General features: G+C 38.7%; 1 protein-coding gene across 1 annotated transcript in view; it reads right to left on the bottom strand.

Moving 5' to 3' along the window:
• The window catches only part of LOC150108089 (nuclear pore membrane glycoprotein 210-like), a 205633-nt gene that overhangs the window by 93333 nt on the left and 92096 nt on the right, over nt 1-20204 (bottom strand). Inside the window, exon 4 of the mRNA XM_090415973.1 lies at nt 9835-9919. Within this exon, the coding sequence (XP_090272099.1) occupies nt 9835-9919 (85 nt within the window). The remainder of the gene's footprint in view (nt 1-9834; nt 9920-20204) is intronic.

The following is a 20204-nucleotide window of genomic DNA, read 5'->3' as shown; positions in this document are numbered from 1 at the left end:
GGAAAAAGCTGAAGCATTTGCCGACAGCCTAGAAAAACAATTCAGCCCCTATTACATCAATACAGATATAAATTTCATAAGAAAAATCCATACCCAAGTGCGTAAAATAACTCAAAATGCCTCATTCCAATTCAACAACAAATCCGTGTCACCAACCAAAATATATGAGATCTTAAGAAAACTAAATAACAAAAAGACTCTGGGTCCAGATGGAATAACAAACAAGATGCTCAAGTTACTTCCCTGCAAAGGGGTTATGCATCTGGTAGCCATCATTAATGCCATCCTTCGGCTAAATTATTTCCCAGAGCGATGTAAACTTACTGACGTTTTCCTAATTCTCAAAACCTGGAAAAAATACACAGTTTCCTAAAAATTACAGACCGATCAGCCTTCTTTCATGCGTAGGTAAGATAGCTGAACAGGCTATCCTCACACGGGTTCAAGAGGCAGCAGATATCAACCATGTCACTCAAGACGAGCAATTCAGCTTTAGGAAATATCACTCCACAATGCTACAAATTTACAGAGTTGTCAAATATATAACCCAAGGGTATGAATGGCACCAACACTCTTGCGCAGTTTTCCTGGACATCACTCAGGCATTTGATAGAGTGTGGCATCACAGACTAATTTTTAAGCTACACGAAGTTGGAATTCCATTACCACTAGTTCTACTTATCAAATCGTATCTGAGTAACAGAAAATTTAAAATAAAACTCAACGGGATCAGATCCACAGAGAAAAGAATCACGGCTGGAGTCCCCTCAAGGTTCTCTGCTATCTCCACTACTCTTCTCCATATATATGGCAGATCTCCCCAAATTGTCCCCATCTATCACTGCTCTATATGCCGATGACACAATCATTATAGCTAGATCCCTCCATCCACATCTGGCCGCATTCAAGCTGCAGAGAGCAGTCAATGAACTGGAGGATTGGCACACCAAATGGCATATCGCAATAAAAAGCTCTACAGTACTTTTCACCAGATGTAAAGCAGAACTGAATACAAGCATATACAAATGTTTGGTAAAATCATCCTTTGGTACAATTCTACCAAATATCTAGGAGTTCATTTTGATAGATGTCTAAATTTCAACATATAGAGAGTGTCTCCACTAAAGCAGTCAGACCACAGCACAGCTATATTCACTTTTAAATAGGAACAGCTTCCTAAGCATAAGAGCAACAAAATTCTCCTCTACAAATCAGTGATCAGACCATAACTAACTTACGTCTCTCCAACCTGGGGTCACACAGCTAAAAGCAACATCAACAGATTACAGACAATCCAGAATAAATGCCTAAGAATGGCATTTAATGCCCCATGGTTCAGCAGAAACATCCAGTTACACCAAGAAGCCAATCTTCCAGATATCAAGACCTACATGATAGGCATTACAGAGAAATTCTTCCAATCACAGATAATCACCCAAATCAGCTAGTTCGACAGGCAGCACACTACAAACCCTCAGATCATTTCAAACATAAAAAAAACAAAATCCTCCATTGCAAGAGAAAGCTGATATAGCTGCAATGCTCACAATGAGTGGGTTAATTACCCACAATAATTCCATCACCCACAAACTAAAATCCAGATGAAGAGTCAAGGACTCAGTCCCTCGACCAATTAAGTTCAAAGTTCAACCTTGGCATCTCTTCTTCATCTGGCCTCCACTGGTTGAGATCTGAATGAAGTTTGAAACCAGTCTAGATAACAGCCCTTCCTATAATGCATGGTATTACACACACACACAAAGGGATGTGTGCTTCGCATTATGGGATACGAAGGCAATAATGTGAAATCATTTGCTACTATATACAAGTAGCTTACTCGTGAAGATACTTCATGGGTAAATTTTGTTTGTTTACACTTGGACAAAGAATTAAACAAGAATATAATTTCTTGATAACTTTAATTTAATTTATAACCAAGTGAAAAAAACCTTCTACATTTTGGGTGGCAAACTCAAATTAAAAGGATATCTTTAAGGCTAGAAATATTTTGAACAAGCGAAACATCACAACTACTGTTTGCGGAGGTTCACTAAACCTAACAGAATACATACCAGATCTTAAAAAATTGTTACACCAAAAACTCTGATAAAATTTCCAGTTGAAATTTCACAAAATTCAAAGATACTGGAATAGGTTTATTAATTATTAAATTTTGTAGCAGTTATGAATAATAAATTAAAAGAAATGCAAAAATCAATTTATGAGAAACCTTTTCAAAAGACTAAAGATTTTAGAGAATAATACAAAATATTCAATCAGACAGAGAAAACATGCGTTGCACTAACCTTCTCCACACAACATCCAAGCGACAGTCTATTGGTTACAAACAATATAATTTTATCATGACAACAGACAAGGGGATTGCACTCTCCACTCTTTTGACATGATTTGTAGACAAGCCAGATGATTCAATACAGAATCAGCTGTATCAGGCTCAGTTCAAGTTACAGGTCTAAATCTTAAATTTATTGTGAACACCACCACATTCCTGATATGTACTATGCACCCTCAATGGGTGCACCAGATACTATGAGAATATTACATGATTAGGTCTGCATTATTTTCGGCTTCCTATTAACAAATTTTCTTTCAAATTAATGTATTTTTTGTCAGGAATCCAACATTGTTTAGATCTACATTTTGATCTTCTAAAGAACTGTATAGGGGTGCTTAAGGGTCAAAGCTGTATAACTGAGAGGAGACCTCCACATAGCCTTTAAAGAAATGCAGAGAACCGACCAGGACTTCTGACCTAATGCCCAATCCTCACCTTCTCTGTTGGGTATCTACCTGGATACTGAATGAACGAGGATGGGCTGGCAATTTGGGATTTAGCCAACCAAATTGTATTCTTATTGGCTTAAACCAATACATAAAATGATGGTACAACATGACAAAATTCCATGCCGGCTGGGGCGTTGCCCAGTTAAACAAGGCCCCTGTTGTTTTCGCCAGGGAACCAGGGCGAACAGCAAAAAGTCAGCTACTAGAACAAATCTGAAAGCACACCCAACTCAACATCGCCAGAGTTAAAGATCGGTACTATCAACATAAGAGTTTATTTTTCACTTGGTTAGACTATAATAAGTTTAGTTTAATCCTTTATCCAAGTGTGAGCAAACAAAGTTTGCGCCTGAAAGTATCTTCAGGACTGGGGTAAGGTAGTGCAACACCAGGTACCTCGTTGCAAAGGTGGAGAAAGCTCTCATCACTCCTATCTCAGTAATTCCCATAATGCAAAGCACATCTCCTTGCAGATATATGTAATGCTATGCATTAAGGCAAGGGGCACTACCCATACCGGTTTCGACCTTTATTGAGGTCTCGTCAGTGGGAGCCAGGCCCAGTAGTGGAGATACAAAGTGTTGCACTACCTTACCTGGTGTTGCACTACCTTACCCCAGTCCTGAAGATACTTTCAGGCACAAACTTTGTTTGCTCACACTTGGATAAAGGATTAAACTAAACTTATTATAGTCTAACCAAGTGAAAAATAAACTCTCAACATCTTTCTCTGAATCCGGCGTAATTTAATAATAAGGTTGCACACCCTTTGGCAATTCCTATAGGCTAGGATGACCTCTCATTGTTTCTGCCTTTGTGTCTCCACTACTGGGCTTGGCTCCCACTGACGAGACCTCAATAAAGGTCGAAACCGGTATGGGTAGTGGCCCTTGCCTTAATGCATAGCATTACACATTCTGCAAAGAGATGTGCTTTGCATTATCGGAGATACTGAGATAGGAGTGATGAGAGCTTTCTCCACCTTTGCAATGAGTTGCCTGGTGTTGCACTACCTTACCCCACTCCTGAAGATACTTTCATGCGCAAACTTTGTTTGCTTACACTTGGATAAAGGATTAAACTAAACTTGTTATCAACACAAGAAGCCAGAATGGCAAAGAAATGGAGTTAAGTACCAGATCGACATATTAGGGGTGACGGAAACAATAAAAACAAAAACTGGTGAGATCTTTCTGAGCAATAAATACAAAATGTTATATTCAGGAAATGACAATCAAGGAAAAGAAGAAGCCATAGTATTCAACACAAAAGACGAGGCTAATCTTCTTGAATGGCAGGCAGTCTCAAGTAGGGTGATGTGGGCTATTATCAGAATGGGGAATTGGACAACAAGACTTATTTGTGCCTATGGTCCCACAGAAGGTTCTACTAAGGTAGATGTGGAGGAATTTTTTGATGCTTTAGAAAAAGCAACTGACAAAATGAAAAAGGAAAAGTTGGTCTTTGTTGGGGATCTAAATAGCAGAGTAGGAAATATTTGTCAGACACAAAAATATTTTGGGAAAATTTGGAGAAAAGAGCAAAGCTAATAATAATGGCAAATACCTGTTGGTATTCTGCTCAGGACATGGACTGGTTATTACTAACACCATGTTTCAACATAAAAATATGCACAAATTCACATGGAGAGAAGAAGCAAGGAGTAAGAAAAGTCTCATTGACTATGTTATTGTTGATAGTGATGTTTTCTCCTTGGTGGAGGACATCAGACCAAAGACTAGAAACTACAGATATGAGAGTGCTGAGAAAGATTAGGGGCACGAACAGATGGCATCAATGACAATATGATATTAAAAATGAGGATATATTAGGAAAGAACTTGACATTGTCAGCATCCAGGAATGCTTTAGCAGAGCTAATCTCAGGTGGTATGGCCACTTAAACAGAATGGGACAGGAAAGATTAGCAAAACAAGTGTTCTATGCCAGGTAGGTAGGAAAAAGACCCAGAGGTAGGCCAAGATATAGGTGGATTGATACACTAAAAAGTGCCTTAGAAGAGAGAAATATAAGATCTGATAATGTTCGAGTCTTGACAGGTAATAGATTGATTTGGAGTAAAATTATAGATAGGAAGTTAGTAATGATGTAAATTTTTCATGTAGCACTATCATATCCTGTTTTTATGTTGGAGGTTTAATGGATTTTTTACAACACTCAGAAAGAATTAAATTAGAATTTAATACTCCTATATTTCGTCCTAGTCACTAGAACATCTACAGGGATTACAAAAACAATTAATGTAACATGCACACAAAAACTTACAATACTAAGCCCAACCACGTGGGTGACACTAAAGTCCTATCTAGGTGGAGCGCCCTCTATGGGCGGTAGTAGGTGGCCTGGAATGTAAGGTGGGACCTCTGGTGATGAGTGTTTCCCAAATCTTCGGAAGCTTAATGCAACCATATTTGTTAAGATTTGGTTGGTTTCTGAGAGCTGCTGCTGCTTCTAAGAAAAGTCTCTCTTTCTTGAATTTGCTGTGGTGGAGCATGGTGGTTTTCTTCCATGATACTCTGTGGGTGGTGTCCAAAACATGGTCAGCCAAGCCTGAATGGCCATAGTTGTGTTTAACGATGTACGACTTGTGTTCCTCCAGGTGGATGGATGCTGATCTGCCTGTCTGTCCAAAGTACGCAAGCTTACAGGAACAGGGTACTTTGTAAACTCCAGGCAGAGAGAGAGGGGGGAGCTGATCTTTCGTAGAACGGATAAGGGTAGTAAGTTTGCGGTAGGGCTTATATGCTGTGTGTAGGCTATACTTTTTTAGTATCTTGGCTATTTTTTCCGAAGTGCCTCGTACGTAGAGTATGGTGATGGCATTTTTAAATTCTTGTTGATGAGAGGGACGGGGAATGGGGGAGGAATTAATTATTTTTTTGATACTGTGTTCACTGTAGCTATTGGAGAGGAAAGTTCTGTGTATGTGGTTAAGCTCAGTAGTGAGGGCAGTTCCACTGGAACAAAGATTGTGGGCTCTCTTGGTAAGGGTTTTAATGATGCCATATTGTTGTGAGGGGTGGTGGTGGGAGAGTTTGTGAATGTATCTGCCTGTGTGTGTGGGTTTTCTGTATACAGTGAAGGCAAGTGTATCATTGGGCAGGCGCGTGACTAAGGTGTCTAGGAAGGGTAAACAATTGTTGTTTTCCTTTTCCATAGTAAACTGGATTCTTGGATGTAGGCTATTGAGATGACAGAGGAAGGAGTCTAAAGTGTCTGGGCCATGAGGCCAAATGGAGAACACATCATCTACATATCTTAGCCAGATAGAAGGTTTGAGTCGGGCTGAGTCTATGGCTCGTTTTTCGAAATCTTCCATATAGAAATTGGTGAGGGGGGGAACCCCTCTCACCCCCCCTTGCCAAAAAAAAAAAAAACCACCATGCTCCACCACAGCAAATTCAAGAAAGAGAGACTTTTCTTAGAAGCAGCAGCAGCTCTCAGAAACCAACCAAATCTTAACAAATACGGTTGCATTAAGCTTCCGAAGATTTGGGAAACACTCATCACCAGAGGTCCCACCTTACATTCCAGGCCACCTACTACCGCACATAGAGGGCATTCCACCTAGATAGGACTTTAGTGTCACCCACGTGGTTGGGCTTAGTATTGTAAGTTTTTGTGTGCATGTTACATTAATTGTTTTTGTAATCCCCGTAGATGTCCTAGTGACTAGGACGAAATATAGGAGTATTAAATTCTAATTTAATTCTTTCTGAGTGTTGTAAAAAATCCATTAAACCTCCAACATAATGTCCTCACAGCACTTAAGCCTCTACACAAGAATTCTAATCATCCGTGGAGAAGATTTAGCACGTAAATGCAAGCAATACGGTAAGTCAAAACTACGGCTATCTAGACAACTAAATAGGCTGGCCTTTTTAAAAAGATGTCGGGATACAAGAGTGATACCGAAATGCGTTAAAATGAAGACCAATTTCCATTCCAAAAAAGCACTTTGTATATATAAACGTGCCAGCCTAGCATTACTACGCGAGCAAATCGCCTCTACTCTTGCCGCCTTCGCAGTGACGAACGCCGCCATTGGCTCCCTACATACAGAGCTCTCCACCGTTCTTAACCCTGAACTTTGGTCGATTCTCTCTGACATTTCGGAAACTTCAGCACAGAGAGAATTTCAAAAAATAAAAAACAAACACGTCAAGAAATACAGCAACCTGGTTAAAGACAAACCACAACCACAAATTCAACCGTTCCAGACAGTAATTAATCTCTCTTCCAAAAGGCTCAACGAGGATGCCGTCAGTGCCCTTAGCCTCGGCCGTAATTTTGCCGTCCCCGAAAGAAGTGCTGGTGCTCGATGTAATGGTTAACGTTGAACGGGGGATCGGTCGCTTACCGTCGGAGGTAGCCAACAACATCAGACTCGACGTAGCCAACATCCTCGCTCACTCTTCACCTCCAAAAAGTAACTTATCTTAGGCCCAACGCATGGCTCTCCAGAAACTACGCAAAGAAAAAAGTATCGTCATCACCAGAGCGGATAAGGGTAATGCCACATTTGTGCTTAATACCAGCGAATACAATCGTAAAATGAACACTATCCTCCGCGATCGCGCTACCTACATCCCGCTAGAACACGACCCCACAAAAATACAAGTTAAGAAATTAAAAATCTTACTTAAAAAAGTAACCTCCTGGCCCCCTGACGTCACGAAAAAACTTAAACCTTTCCGCTCCCGTCCCCCCCGAATATACGGTTTACCAAAAATCCACAAACCCAATTCCCCACTCAGACCTATAGTAGATGCCACCAATGCACCTTGTTACAGACTGTCTAAACAGCTGGCCAACTCTCTGTCCCCCCTCACCGGAAATTCAGCTTCCTTTATAAAAAACTCGACCCACTTTAAAGCCCTCACAGAAAATTTAACCTTGAACAATACAGACATATTGGTAAGCTTTGATATCTCCTCTTTGTTTACCAATATTCCCTTAACTGACACTTTATCTCTCTTAGAAAACGTTTTCCCCTCTGACATCTTAGATCTCTTTTCCTTTGCCATCAACTCTGGGTATTTCTCTTGGAATAACAAAATCTACAAGCAGATAGAAAGAACCGCCATAGGTTCCCCCCCTCTCACCCCCCCTTGCCAATTTCTATATGGAAGATTTCGAAAAACGAGCCATAGACTCAGCCCCACTCAAACCTTCTATCTGGCTAAGATATGTAGATGATGTGTTCTCCATTTGGCCTCATGGCCCAGACACTTTAGACTCCTTCCTCTGTCATCTCAATGGCCTACATCCAAGAATCCAGTTTACTATGGAAAAGGAAAAGAACAATTGTTTACCCTTCCTAGACACCTTAGTCACGTGCCTGCCCAATGATACACTTGCCTTCACTGTATACAGAAAACCCACACACAAAGGCAGATACATTCACAAACTCTCCCACCACCACCCCTCACAACAATATGGCATCATTAAAACCCTTACCAAGAGAGCCCACAATCTTTGTTCCAGTGGAACTGCCCTCACTACTGAGCTTAACCACATACACAGAACTTTCCTCTCCAATGGCTACAGTGAACACAGTATCAAAAAAATAATTAATTCCTCCCCCATTCCCCGTCCCTCTCATCAACAAGAATTTAAAAATGCCATCACCATACTCTACGTACGAGGCACTTCGGAAAAAATAGCCAAGATACTAAAAAAGTATAGCCTACACACAGCATATAAGCCCTACCGCAAACTTACTACCCTTATCCGTTCTACGAAAGATCAGCTCCCCCCTCTCTCTCTGCCTGGAGTTTACAAAGTACCCTGTTCCTGTAAGCTTGCGTACTTTGGACAGACAGGCAGATCAGCATCCATCCGCCTGGAGGAACACAAGTCGTACATCGTTAAACACAACTATGGCCATTCAGGCTTGGCTGACCATGTTTTGGACACCACCCACAGAGTATCATGGAAGAAAACCACCATGCTCCACCACAGCAAATTCAAGAAAGAGAGACTTTTCTTAGAAGCAGCAGCAGCTCTCAGAAACCAACCAAATCTTAACAAATACGGTTGCATTAAGCTTCCGAAGATTTGGGAAACACTCATCACCAGAGGTCCCACCTTACATTCCAGGCCACCTACTTCCGCCAATAGAGGGCGCTCCACCTAGATAGGACTTTAGTGTCACCCACGTGGTTGGGCTTAGTATTGTAAGTTTTTGTGTGCATGTTACATTAATTGTTTTTGTAATCCCCGTAGATGTCCTAGTGACTAGGACGAAATATAGGAGTATTAAATTCTAATTTAATTCTTTCTGAGTGTTGTAAAAAATCCATTAAACCTCCAACATAATGTCCTCACAGCACTTAAGCCTCTACACAAGTATCATATCCTGTACACCCCTTGAGGGTACATGTCAGGAATTTGAAGATGATGAACTGTATAATTCCGCTTAGTTCCTCTTGGTCTTCCTCTGGTCTTTTCCTGACCTTAGAATCAGGAAGAGGAGTTACTTTTAAGTAACTCCTCTTCCTGATTCCTGACAATATCATCTTAGATTAGCCCTGCTCACACACACTGCTGAATGGTAGTAATGTCATGGCTTCATTTTTAATATAGTTCTGCCAATCAACATAATTAGCACTTATTTGCCAAATAAGTATTAGTAGATTAATTGCCCATCATAAAATAGCCATTATTCTACTTATCAGAAGTCTAAATTGGTAAAAAGTTCCCAATCTACTAAAAATATTAATGTGCTATAGGTTTATGGCCTTTCGTGGATTGGATTGTCGTAATGCACAAAGCATATTTTTTTTTACTATATTTTAATTAAATTGCAGTAGTTCTGAAAAGAGTCATCCTATAGGTAGTAAACCATTAATGTGTATAATTTCATTAATACATGTTCAGTCTACTGGATGGATACAAATCAAAGAAGCCCACAATATCTTATAGAAATAAAGAGAGCTAACAGGTCTAAGAAAATCTAATATTTAAATAAAAACAACAACAAAAAAAATCATTTGAAAGAACTTACCTTAGTACACCATAATCTCTTTGTGAATGTTCACTAATCAGACTCCACTCAAATGGTACACCTGCAAGGCTAGAAAAGGTATCCTCTGCAAAGAAATAATAATTTAAGTAACTTTTAAGATTTATCCATAATACATAATGGATTTCTTTGTTGCCAAAAAGATAGTTAAAAAAAAAAAACACTCGAGGTTCATATTCAGTTAGATTTAGTTTGAGTATTTTTTATATTTAATCGTAGAATTAGTTTAATGGATATAGTTATATAAGAATGAATGTGCCAAGAGAGAAGCTATTTCAAACACTACAGTTACATGGTGTCAATGGAGCATTATATCAAGCAATACTTAGTCTGTATTTATTATTATTATTACCACCCTAAGACCTCATGGAGTCAAAGACTCATCTGGGAGGTCCTCTTATCACATACACAGCTCATCATACAGTGTTTTAAATACATTCAAACTCTTTGCAGATACCACATTCTCAGGCAAGGCATTCCAATCATTCACAACTCTGCACGAAAAAAACCTGCTTCTAACTCCCCTACTCACACTCTCTTTACACAGTTTCCAAGGATGACCTCTGGTTCTCCCCCGATCCCCCACTATTTTCTGTAGAACCTCTCCAGCATTGATCCTATAACAACCCCTTAATAACTTGTAGGTCTCTATCATATCTCCCCTCTTCCTCCTGTCCACCAGATTCTGCAAGTTGCATCTTCTCAATCTTTCATCATACTCAACATTCCAGAGGTCAGAAACTACCTTAGTCAGTCTCCTTTGGACCCTTTCCATTATCTCTTCATCCTTCTGAAAACCCGGTGAACAAATCTGGGCACAATAGTCCATGTGTGGCCTAATCAAAGCCTTATACAACGGAACAAGAATCTCCCTACTTCTGCACGTCAGTGTCCTCAGCATCATTCCCAGAAGCATTTGTATTGTCTTCACAATTTTGGCAATGGGTCCCCTAAATTTTAGATCCTTATCCACTATCACCACCAGATCTCTTATTTCCTCTACCTCCAACAATATATTCTCACCAAGCATAAATTCTGCATCCCATCCTTGTTTTCCAAATTTTAAAACCTTACATTTTTCAACATTGAACTCACATCCCAAATTCCGTGCCCAATCACTCAATCTATTCAAGTCTTCCTGTAAGGCCACAACATCTTCACTACACTTAATGGTTCGTCCCAACTTTGCATCATCTGCAAACAACTGAATATCTCCATCCAGCTTCACCATTTGAGTTCTAAGTCAGCAGTTAGAATTGAAGGAAGTACAGGAAGGTGGTTTAATGTTAAATCTGGTGTCAGACAAGGATGTACATTATCCCCTCTGTTATTCATTATATATATATGGATCGCATTATGAGGAAAAGTGGTATTAAACCTGATATCAAAATTGAGATGTTAATCTCAGTACTTTCCTTTATGCGAATGATGTTATACTTCTAAATAAATCCACTACAAGTCTGCAAGATTCACTGACTAAGGTGAATAACTGTTGTAATAGATATGGTATGAAGGTCATCATTAAAAAGACAAAGACAATGAAAATAGGCAGAAATATTGAAAATACCAACTGCATTGTGAATGGAGAACCTATAGAACAAGTGAAACATTTCAGCTACTTAGGCTCGATTTTTAGTGAAGATGGTAAATTAAATATGGAAATAGACAACAGAATCAGTAAAGCTGGTATGGTAGGAAGTCAATTGAATAAATTTATATGGAATAAAAGAGAAATTGGCCAAAATACTAAATTAGTTGTATACAAGAGTATTCAAGCCAATTTCAACTTATGGATCTGAGAGCTCAGTCAGAAGTAAAAAGCTTGACCAAAGACTAGAGACCGCAGATATGAGTCCTGAGAAAGATTAGGGGTCATGAACAGATGGCATCAATGGCAATATCATATTAAAAACATATTAGAAAAAAAGAACTTGACATTGTCAGCATCCAGGAATGCTTTAGCAGAGCTAATCTCAGGTGGTATGGCCACTTAAACAGAATGGGAGAGGAAAGATTAGCAAATTCTATGTCAGGTAGGTAGGAAAAAGACCCAGAGGTAGGCCAAGATATAGGTGGGTTGATACACTAAAAGGTGCCTTAGAAGATAGAAATATAAGATCTGATAATGTTCGAGTCTTGACAGGTAACAGACTGATTTGGAGGAAAATTGTAGATAGGAAGTTAGTAATTATGTAATTTTTCATATAGTACTATCATATCCTCTACACCCCTTGAGGATATATATCAGGAAGTTGATGATGATTAGTGAGAGTAATCATGCTGTACTTTCTTGGGAAATATCTAAATGTATTGATGCTCCAATTAAAACAGGTTATATGCTGAAATACAAAGGTGGAAATTATGCTCAACTTATTTTCTTTTACGCTTACATGGTGATCACAATAAATTTTGGAAAATTATGGAGACAACTATCGTTATTTGAGTAAAACTTTAGTTTAATATAAACCAAAATCAACATTCGACATTTTAACCAAGGTCATATAAAGGTCATCTTCTGGAGCATATACACTATATATACAAAGAAACAAGCTGCACTACAATCTATGAGTTTGCTAAAGTTACTGACCAGCCATTACAATTATTGGCCTGACCCCTTGTGGAAAAAAAAAAAAAAAAAAAAAAAAAAAAACACCTCGTACATCTCCTCAAGGAGATGGGCTGTGCATTAAGGGTAAATATTAAGAATAGTGATCAGAGCTTAATCTACCTTTACCATGAGTTGCCTGGACTTGCACTACTTTGAGGGTCAGATAGACTCGCAATACATGCAGGTGCAAACTTGACTTGTTTCGTCTCTTTGCTTACTTGGGAAATTGGAGTAAAACCAGGTTTAAAATAGCTTGGTATCTTTAACATTTATTATACCCAAGGTAAAATACTTTCCACATTTATATCTCATCCTGAGATTTTTATTTAATAAGGTTAAAACACCTTATGGTAACTTGTTCTGGTAAAATACTTATAAGCTCTGTATTACTAAAATCTTGGTATTTCTAGCCTGGCTCCAACTGATGAGACCTCGATAGGGGTCAGAACTGGTGGGGGCTGGCTTTGAGAGGCTCTGCTTGGAGATAGGTTTTTGCCTGTCTCTGAGTAGGGCCACCGCTGAGATTATGGCTTTGGCTTGTGGTGGGGTGAGCCTGCCACTGAGTAGAGCCAACGCTGAGAAGTTCCTCTCGGTGATGGGGTGAGCCTGTCACTGAGTGGAATAACACTCAGTTGGACAGTCTTTCGGCCACTATGGAGTGGTCTAGGGATCGTCCTAATTTTTAGAGAAGTTTTTAGCCCTGGACCTCTGTTTGTAGTGCCACAAACATTGAACTCTGAGAGGTATCCAAACATTGTGGACAATGCAATGCTGCCTGCTTTGTGGTGTTTCTATGTAACTGATCATTATCTTTTTTGGCAAGACAATGCACCATGTCATAATGCTGCAGTAACTGCATGGTTTGTGGACATGAACGTCACCACACTTGACTGGCCTCCAGAGCTCTGGTCTCAACCCTGTTCTGTGGGATGAACTGGTCCCTCTGGTGAGATCACTGGATGTCCGTCCCACAATAGTCCAGGACTTCATTACATGCCTATAGGAAGAATGGTCCAAAATTTCTGTTGATCACTATCGCATGCTGCATAGGATTTCTGCAGTCATCACAGTGAAAAGAGGTCCTACATCTTGTTAAGGTGGGTGCCATGACTGTTTGTTCTTCATGGCACCCACATGTTTCTTGACTTCTTTTGAAGCAGTGTATGATCTTGCTATGGGTTTACCTCTATCACCAACTTATCCATGGAAAAATTAGCTATAGTTCAAAGATTGTTAGAACCATCTGTATGGTGGATAACATTATCTGGAAACAAACCCCCAAAATCCTTGAAGATGTACATTTTACATTTTCTGAATAATCGACATTCAAAAATAAAATTTGCATTTTAAGTAGAAAAGAATTGAAAATTAGACATCCTTGTCAACTAAAACATCTGGAGGATTATCATTACAAGCAGATATCTACAAGCAAATTTGTTCCATCACCCTCAACAAAAATTAGGTATAATCAAAACCTTGAAAAGTAGAGGTATTAAAGAAGCTTGTATTTCTTGAAAAACCATCCCATGATAATGAATTACAAAGGCATGGTATATGTGCTGTAAGTTAACAATGCATCAAGAAAAATAGTCAAAATAATCAAGGCAGTCAACATCAGAATAGCCTTTAAAGCAGTAACACCTTACAATACTTTCTACAATCTCCTAAAGACAAACTTCCATTTTGATGGAAGTTTTTTCACTTGGCTATGCTACCAATTTTATATTTGGTTTAAACCTTCATCCAAGTGTAAGCAAACAAGATTTGCGCATGGAGTATTTTCAAGACTGAGGAAACTGCGCTAAAGGTGGTATAAGTTCTGATCACTTGCCTTAGTATCCCATAATGGAAGTGTTTTCACTTGGCTATGCTGCCAATTTTATATTTGGTTTAATCCTTTATCCAAGTGTAAGCAAACAAAGTTTGCTCATGAAGTATTTTCAGGACTGGAGAAACTCACAGTAAAGGTGGTATAAGTTCTGACCACTTGCCTTAGTATCCATAATGCAGGACACATATCCTTGTGGTTATGTGTAGTGCTATGCATTATGGAAAGGGTCACTACTCAGAACGGTTTCCACCTTTATTGAGCTCTCGTCAGTGGGAGCCACACCAGAGTAGTGACCCTTTTCATAATGCATAGCATTGTGCATACCCATGGGGATATATGCTTTGCTTATGGGATACTTCTGGGATATGCTAAGGCCAGTGATCAGAACTTATACCACCTTTGAGACAAGTCGCTCCAGTCCCGAAAGTACTTAGGGTGCAAACTTTGTTTGCTTACACTTGGATAAAGGATTAAACCAAATATAAAAAAAAAACAAAGGGGTGCTTAAGGGTCAAAGCTGTATAACTGAGAGGAGACTGCCACATAGCCTTTAAAGGAATGCGGAGAACCGACCAGGGCTTCTGACCTAATGTCCAATCCTCACTTTCTCGTGGTGCACCCAGTTGGGTATCTACTTGGATATTGAACGAACGAGGATGGGCTGACAATTTGGGATTTAGCCGACCAAATTGTATACTTATTGGTTAAAACAAAATAAAAAATGATGGTACAGCATGACAAAATTTCATGCCGGTTGGGGCGTCACCAGGCTAAACAAGGCCCCCCGTTGTTTTCGCCAGGGAACCAAGGGGAACAGCGAAAAGTCAGCTACTGGAACAAATCTGAAAACACACACCCAAACTCAACATCACCAGAGTTAAAGATCGGTACTTTCAACATAAGAAACCTGAATGGCAAGGAAATGGAGCTAGCTGAGGAATTAGATAAGTACCAGATCGACATAATAGGGGTGACCGAAACAAAAAAGACAAAAACTGGTGAGATCTTTCTGAGCAATAAATACAAAATGTTATATTCAGGCAATGACAAAAGGAAAAGAAGGAGTAGCCATAGTATTCAACACAAAATACGAGGCTAATCTTCTTGAATGACAGTCAGTCTCAAGTAGAGTAATGTAGGCAAATATGAGAACTGGGAACTAAACAATGAGACTTATTTGTGCCTATGGTCCCACAGAAGGTTCTACTAAGGTAGAAGTGGAGGAATTTTTTGAGGCTTTAGAAAAAGCAACTGACACAATGAAAAAGGAAAAGTTGGTCCTTGTTGGAGATCTAAATAGCAGAGTAGGAAATGATTGTGAGACATACAAAAATATTTTGGGACAATTTGGTGAAAAGAACAAAGCTAATAATAATGGCAAATATCTGTTGGATTTCTGCTCAGGACATGGACTGGTTATTACTAACACCATGTTCCAACATAAAAATGTGCACAAATTCACATGGAGAGAAGAGACTAGGAATAAGAAAAGTCTCATTGACTATGTTATTGTTGATAGTGATGTTATCTCCCTGGTGCAGGACACCAGAGTGTACAGAGGATTTGAAATTGGAAGTGATCACTATTTAGTCTTGAGCAGGATAAAATTGAATTTCATATTGAAAATAATAACATGTAAGAAAGTTTTAAAGCAAATAAAAGTTGAGCAGCTCTCAGATGTGAACTGTAGACTAAATTACACAAAGATTATTGAAGAAAAAATGAAAGAGTTTGAGAACAGGAATCAAACCTTGGAGATTCAGTGGCAAGCCTTGAAGAAAGCCCTGATTGATTCAGCTAGAGAGGCATGTGGTGAAGTTGTCTGCAAGGATAGAAAAATTAGAACTCCATGGTAGACACAGAAAGTTATAAAGAGGCAGTGAAGGAAAAGAAGAAAGCATATCAAAAGTTCCTGGCAAATAAGTCAGCTTGTGCTCATAGAGAATATAGAGACAAATGCAAGAATGCTAAACACTGTGTAAAACTAGCTAAACAAAAGTCATGGGAGGACTTTGGCAAGAATATAGAAAATAAATATCAAGAAGGCGGGAAAATATTCTGGAGGTTGTTGAAGAAGCTTAGGAATAGAGGAAAGAATGCTGTAAAAGGAGTTAGAGATGATAAAGGAGATATGAAAACGGAAGAAAAAGATATCCTTGAAGTATGGAGTAATTACTTTGAAAAACTGCTAAATGAAACAAGCAGTGATGACAGCACAGTGGTAAAAAACACTGACCAGTCATATACTTGAAGTAGAAAAAGCCATCAAAGGCTTAAAATGTGGAAAGACAGCAGGAGTAGATGATATTCGACCAGAAATGCTGAAGTATGGTAGTATAAAAGTCTTGCAGTGGCTCCACTGCATAGTTCAGAAAGCCTGGAGAGAGGGACGAATTCCCGATGATTGGAGTAGAGCTCTCATAGTATCCATATACAGGGTGTTCGGGATAAATTTGACATATTTATAATTAATTATATTTTTCCGTAAGTTACATGTATTAACACACACTTCTCTTCATTTAAAAGTTTGGACCCTTCTTCATTCATATACAAGATGTCAGAAAGGATGGATAGCTGGAACCCACCTGAATCATGGAAGAGAATAACTTGTATCATGATGATTCGTGCCCGCCATCAAAATAAGAATATTACGACTGCTGCCCAATGCTCCCTGAATACAATAAAAACAATCAGGCATGAACTAGAGACTTGCAATGGTGACTACGAGGATGTAGCAAGAAGAAAGATCCCTAGCAGACGATCTGATTGCGTTCGTACAGCAGAATTCCTCGCAAATCTGCAGGAACAGGTGTTGAAGAACCCTGGCATTGGAATTCGGGCTTTGTTCGTGGAGTTGCTAACTGTAGTCAAGCCCTGGATAACAAGGGTAGCCAATGGTAGGCCGTATGTATGGCAGCAGGATTCGGCCCCTTGCCACACCTCTGGGAAAAGTCAAAAATGGTTGTCTGAAAATTTCTACGACTTCACCAGTCCAAATGTTTGGCCTCCAAACTCCCCAGACCTTAACCCCATGGATTATTTTGTATGGGGCGCAGTTGAAAAAGACACCAATCGCACTTCCAGTAATACAAAAGCCCAGTTAATGGATAAAATTAAAACAGTTTTTGCGGCCCTTCCCAGGGAGACTGTAGCATCAGCTTGTTCGAGGTTCCGAAGCAGAATTGAAGCTGTGATCGATGCTAATGGTGGTTATTTTGAGTAAATCTTGTTGATAGTATTTTAATTAACTCTGCATGTAATGTTTTTTTGTCAATTCATTAAATTTAATAGATACAAAGAAGATTTTCTTTTTCCTTACGAAACTGTCAAATTTATCCCGAACACCCTGTATAAAAAGGGAAATAAAACTGAATATGAGAATTCAGATGTATTTTCCTACTGAGTGTTCCTGGCAAGATCTATGCAAGTATACTTGAGAACGATTGAGAAGAATTGTGGAAGAAAAGCTGGGTGAAGAACAAGCTGGATTCAGGCCAAATAGAGGCTGTCAGGATCAGATTTTCACTTTACGACAGATCGTCGAGAAAGCATGGGAATATAACAAAGATCTGTATTTAAGTTTTGTCGATTTGGAAAACCAAGAGAGAAGCTATTCAATACGCTGCAGTTATATGGTGTCAATGGGGCATTATATCAAGCAATACTAAGTCTTTATTTGATTTGTAAGTCAGCAGTTAGAATTGAAGGAAGTACAGGAAGATGGTTTAATGTTAAATCTGGTGTGAGACAAGGATGTACATTATCCCCTATGTTATTCATTATCTATATGGATCACATTATGAACGAAAGTGGTATTAAACATATCAAAATTGGAGATGTTAATGTCAGCTCTTTGCTTTATGCGGATGATGTTATACTTCTAAATAAATCCACTACAAGTCTGCAAGATTCTCTGACTAAATTGAATAACTGTTTTAACAGATATGGTATGAAGGTTAGCAATAAAAAGACAAGGACAATTAAAATAGGCAGAATCATTGAAAATGTCAACTGTGTTGTGAATGGAGAACCTGTGAAAAAAGTAAAACATTTCAGCTACTTAGTCAAGATGGTAAATTAAATATAGTAATAGACAACAGAATCAGCAAAGCTGGTTTGGTGGGAAGTGAACTGAATAAATTTATATGGAATAAGAGAGAAATTAGTCGGAACACTAAATTAGCTGTATACAAGACAGTGTTCAAACCAGTTTTAACTTATGGATCTGAGAGCTGGGTCAGAAGTAAAACACTTGACCAAAGACTAGAGACCGCAGATATGAGAGTCCTGAGAAAGATTATAGGAGTGAACAGATATCATTAATGACAATATCATATTAAAAACGAGGATATTAGGAAAGAATTGTCATTGTCTGCATCCAGGAATGCATTAACAGAGCTAACCTCAATTGGTATGGTCACTTAAACAGAATGGGCAAAGAAAGATTAACAAACCAAGTGTTCTCTGCCAGGTTGGAAGCAAAACGACCCAGAGGAAGACCAAGATATAGGTGGATTGATATGGTAAGATGTGCCTTAGATGATTGAAATATAAGATCTGATAATATTGGAGTCTTGACAAGTAACAGACTGATTTGGAGGAAAATTGTATATAGGAAGTTAGTAATGATGTAATTTTTTTCATGTAATACTATCATATCCTGTACACCCCTTGAGGGTACATGACAGGAATTTGATGATGATGATTTACTTAAATACACCTCAATAAAGGTCGAAACTGGTTCTGGGTAGTGGCCCCCTTGCCTTTAATACATGGCATCATACATCTCCTCAAGGAGATGGGCTGTGCATTAAGGGTAAATATTAAGAATAGTGATCAGAGCTTATTCTACCTTTACCATGAGTTGCCTGTACTTGCACTACTTTGAGGGTCAGATAGACTCGCAATACGTGCAGGTGCAAACTTGACTTGTTTGATGTTTGCTTACTTGGGAAATTGGAGTAAAACTAGGTTTAAAATAGCTTAGTATCTTTAACATTTATTACACCCAAGGTAAAATACTTTCTACATTTATATCTCATCCTGAGATTTTTATTTAATAAGGTTAAAACACCTAATGATAACTTGTTCTGGTAAAATACTTATAAGCTCTGTATAACTAAAATTTTGGTATTTCTAGCTTGGGTCCCACTGATGAGACCTCAATAAAGGTCGAAACCGGTCTGGGTAGTGGCCCCCTTGCCTCTAATACATAGCATCATACATCTCCTCCAGGAGATGTGCTGTGCATTAAGGGTAAATATTAAGAATAGTGATCAGAGCTTATTCTACCTTTACCATGAGTTGCCTGGACTTGCACTACTTTGAGGGTCAGCTAGACTCGCAATACGCGCAGGGCAAACTTGACCTGTTTGTCTGTTTGCTTACTTGGGAAATTGGAGTAAAACCAGGTTTAAAATAGCTTAGTATCTTTAACACACACATAAATACTTTATATAATTTATATTTTATATAAATACAGGGTTAGATGAGGATGACATCCTGACAGGAATAGAGATGGATGGATATGATATTTTTCATGAAGACAGACAGAGGAAAAGGAAAGAGGAGTACTGTTGATGGTTGTAGATCAGTTGTGCCCTTCTAAGGTAGATTTGAAAGGTGTAAATATTGACAGTAGATCTGAGACAGTATGGTGTGATTATAGATGAACAGAATGAAATATTTAGTGGACTGTTTCTATAGACTTGGTAATGGGAGGGTAATGAGAAGGATATGTACAGGCAAATTAGCCTGGTTAGGAAGAAATGAGATCATTGTAAAATATCACGAGAAATAAATTTTTTTTAGAGAATTTTCACTAAATATTTTACAATATTTTTTGTCTGACATTATAAGAAAAAAAAATACTTAGTTAGTCGTAATAATATAAAATTGTAAAAGTATAAATTG

This window comes from Typopeltis vanoorti, chromosome 3, assembly GCF_054136105.1.
Source record: "Typopeltis vanoorti isolate ZY-2024b chromosome 3, IOZ_Tvanoo_1.0, whole genome shotgun sequence".
Taxonomy (NCBI): Eukaryota; Metazoa; Arthropoda; class Arachnida; order Uropygi; family Thelyphonidae; genus Typopeltis; species Typopeltis vanoorti.
Note: the sequence above shows the minus strand (reverse complement) of the source record. Positions and strands in the feature narration are given on the sequence as shown.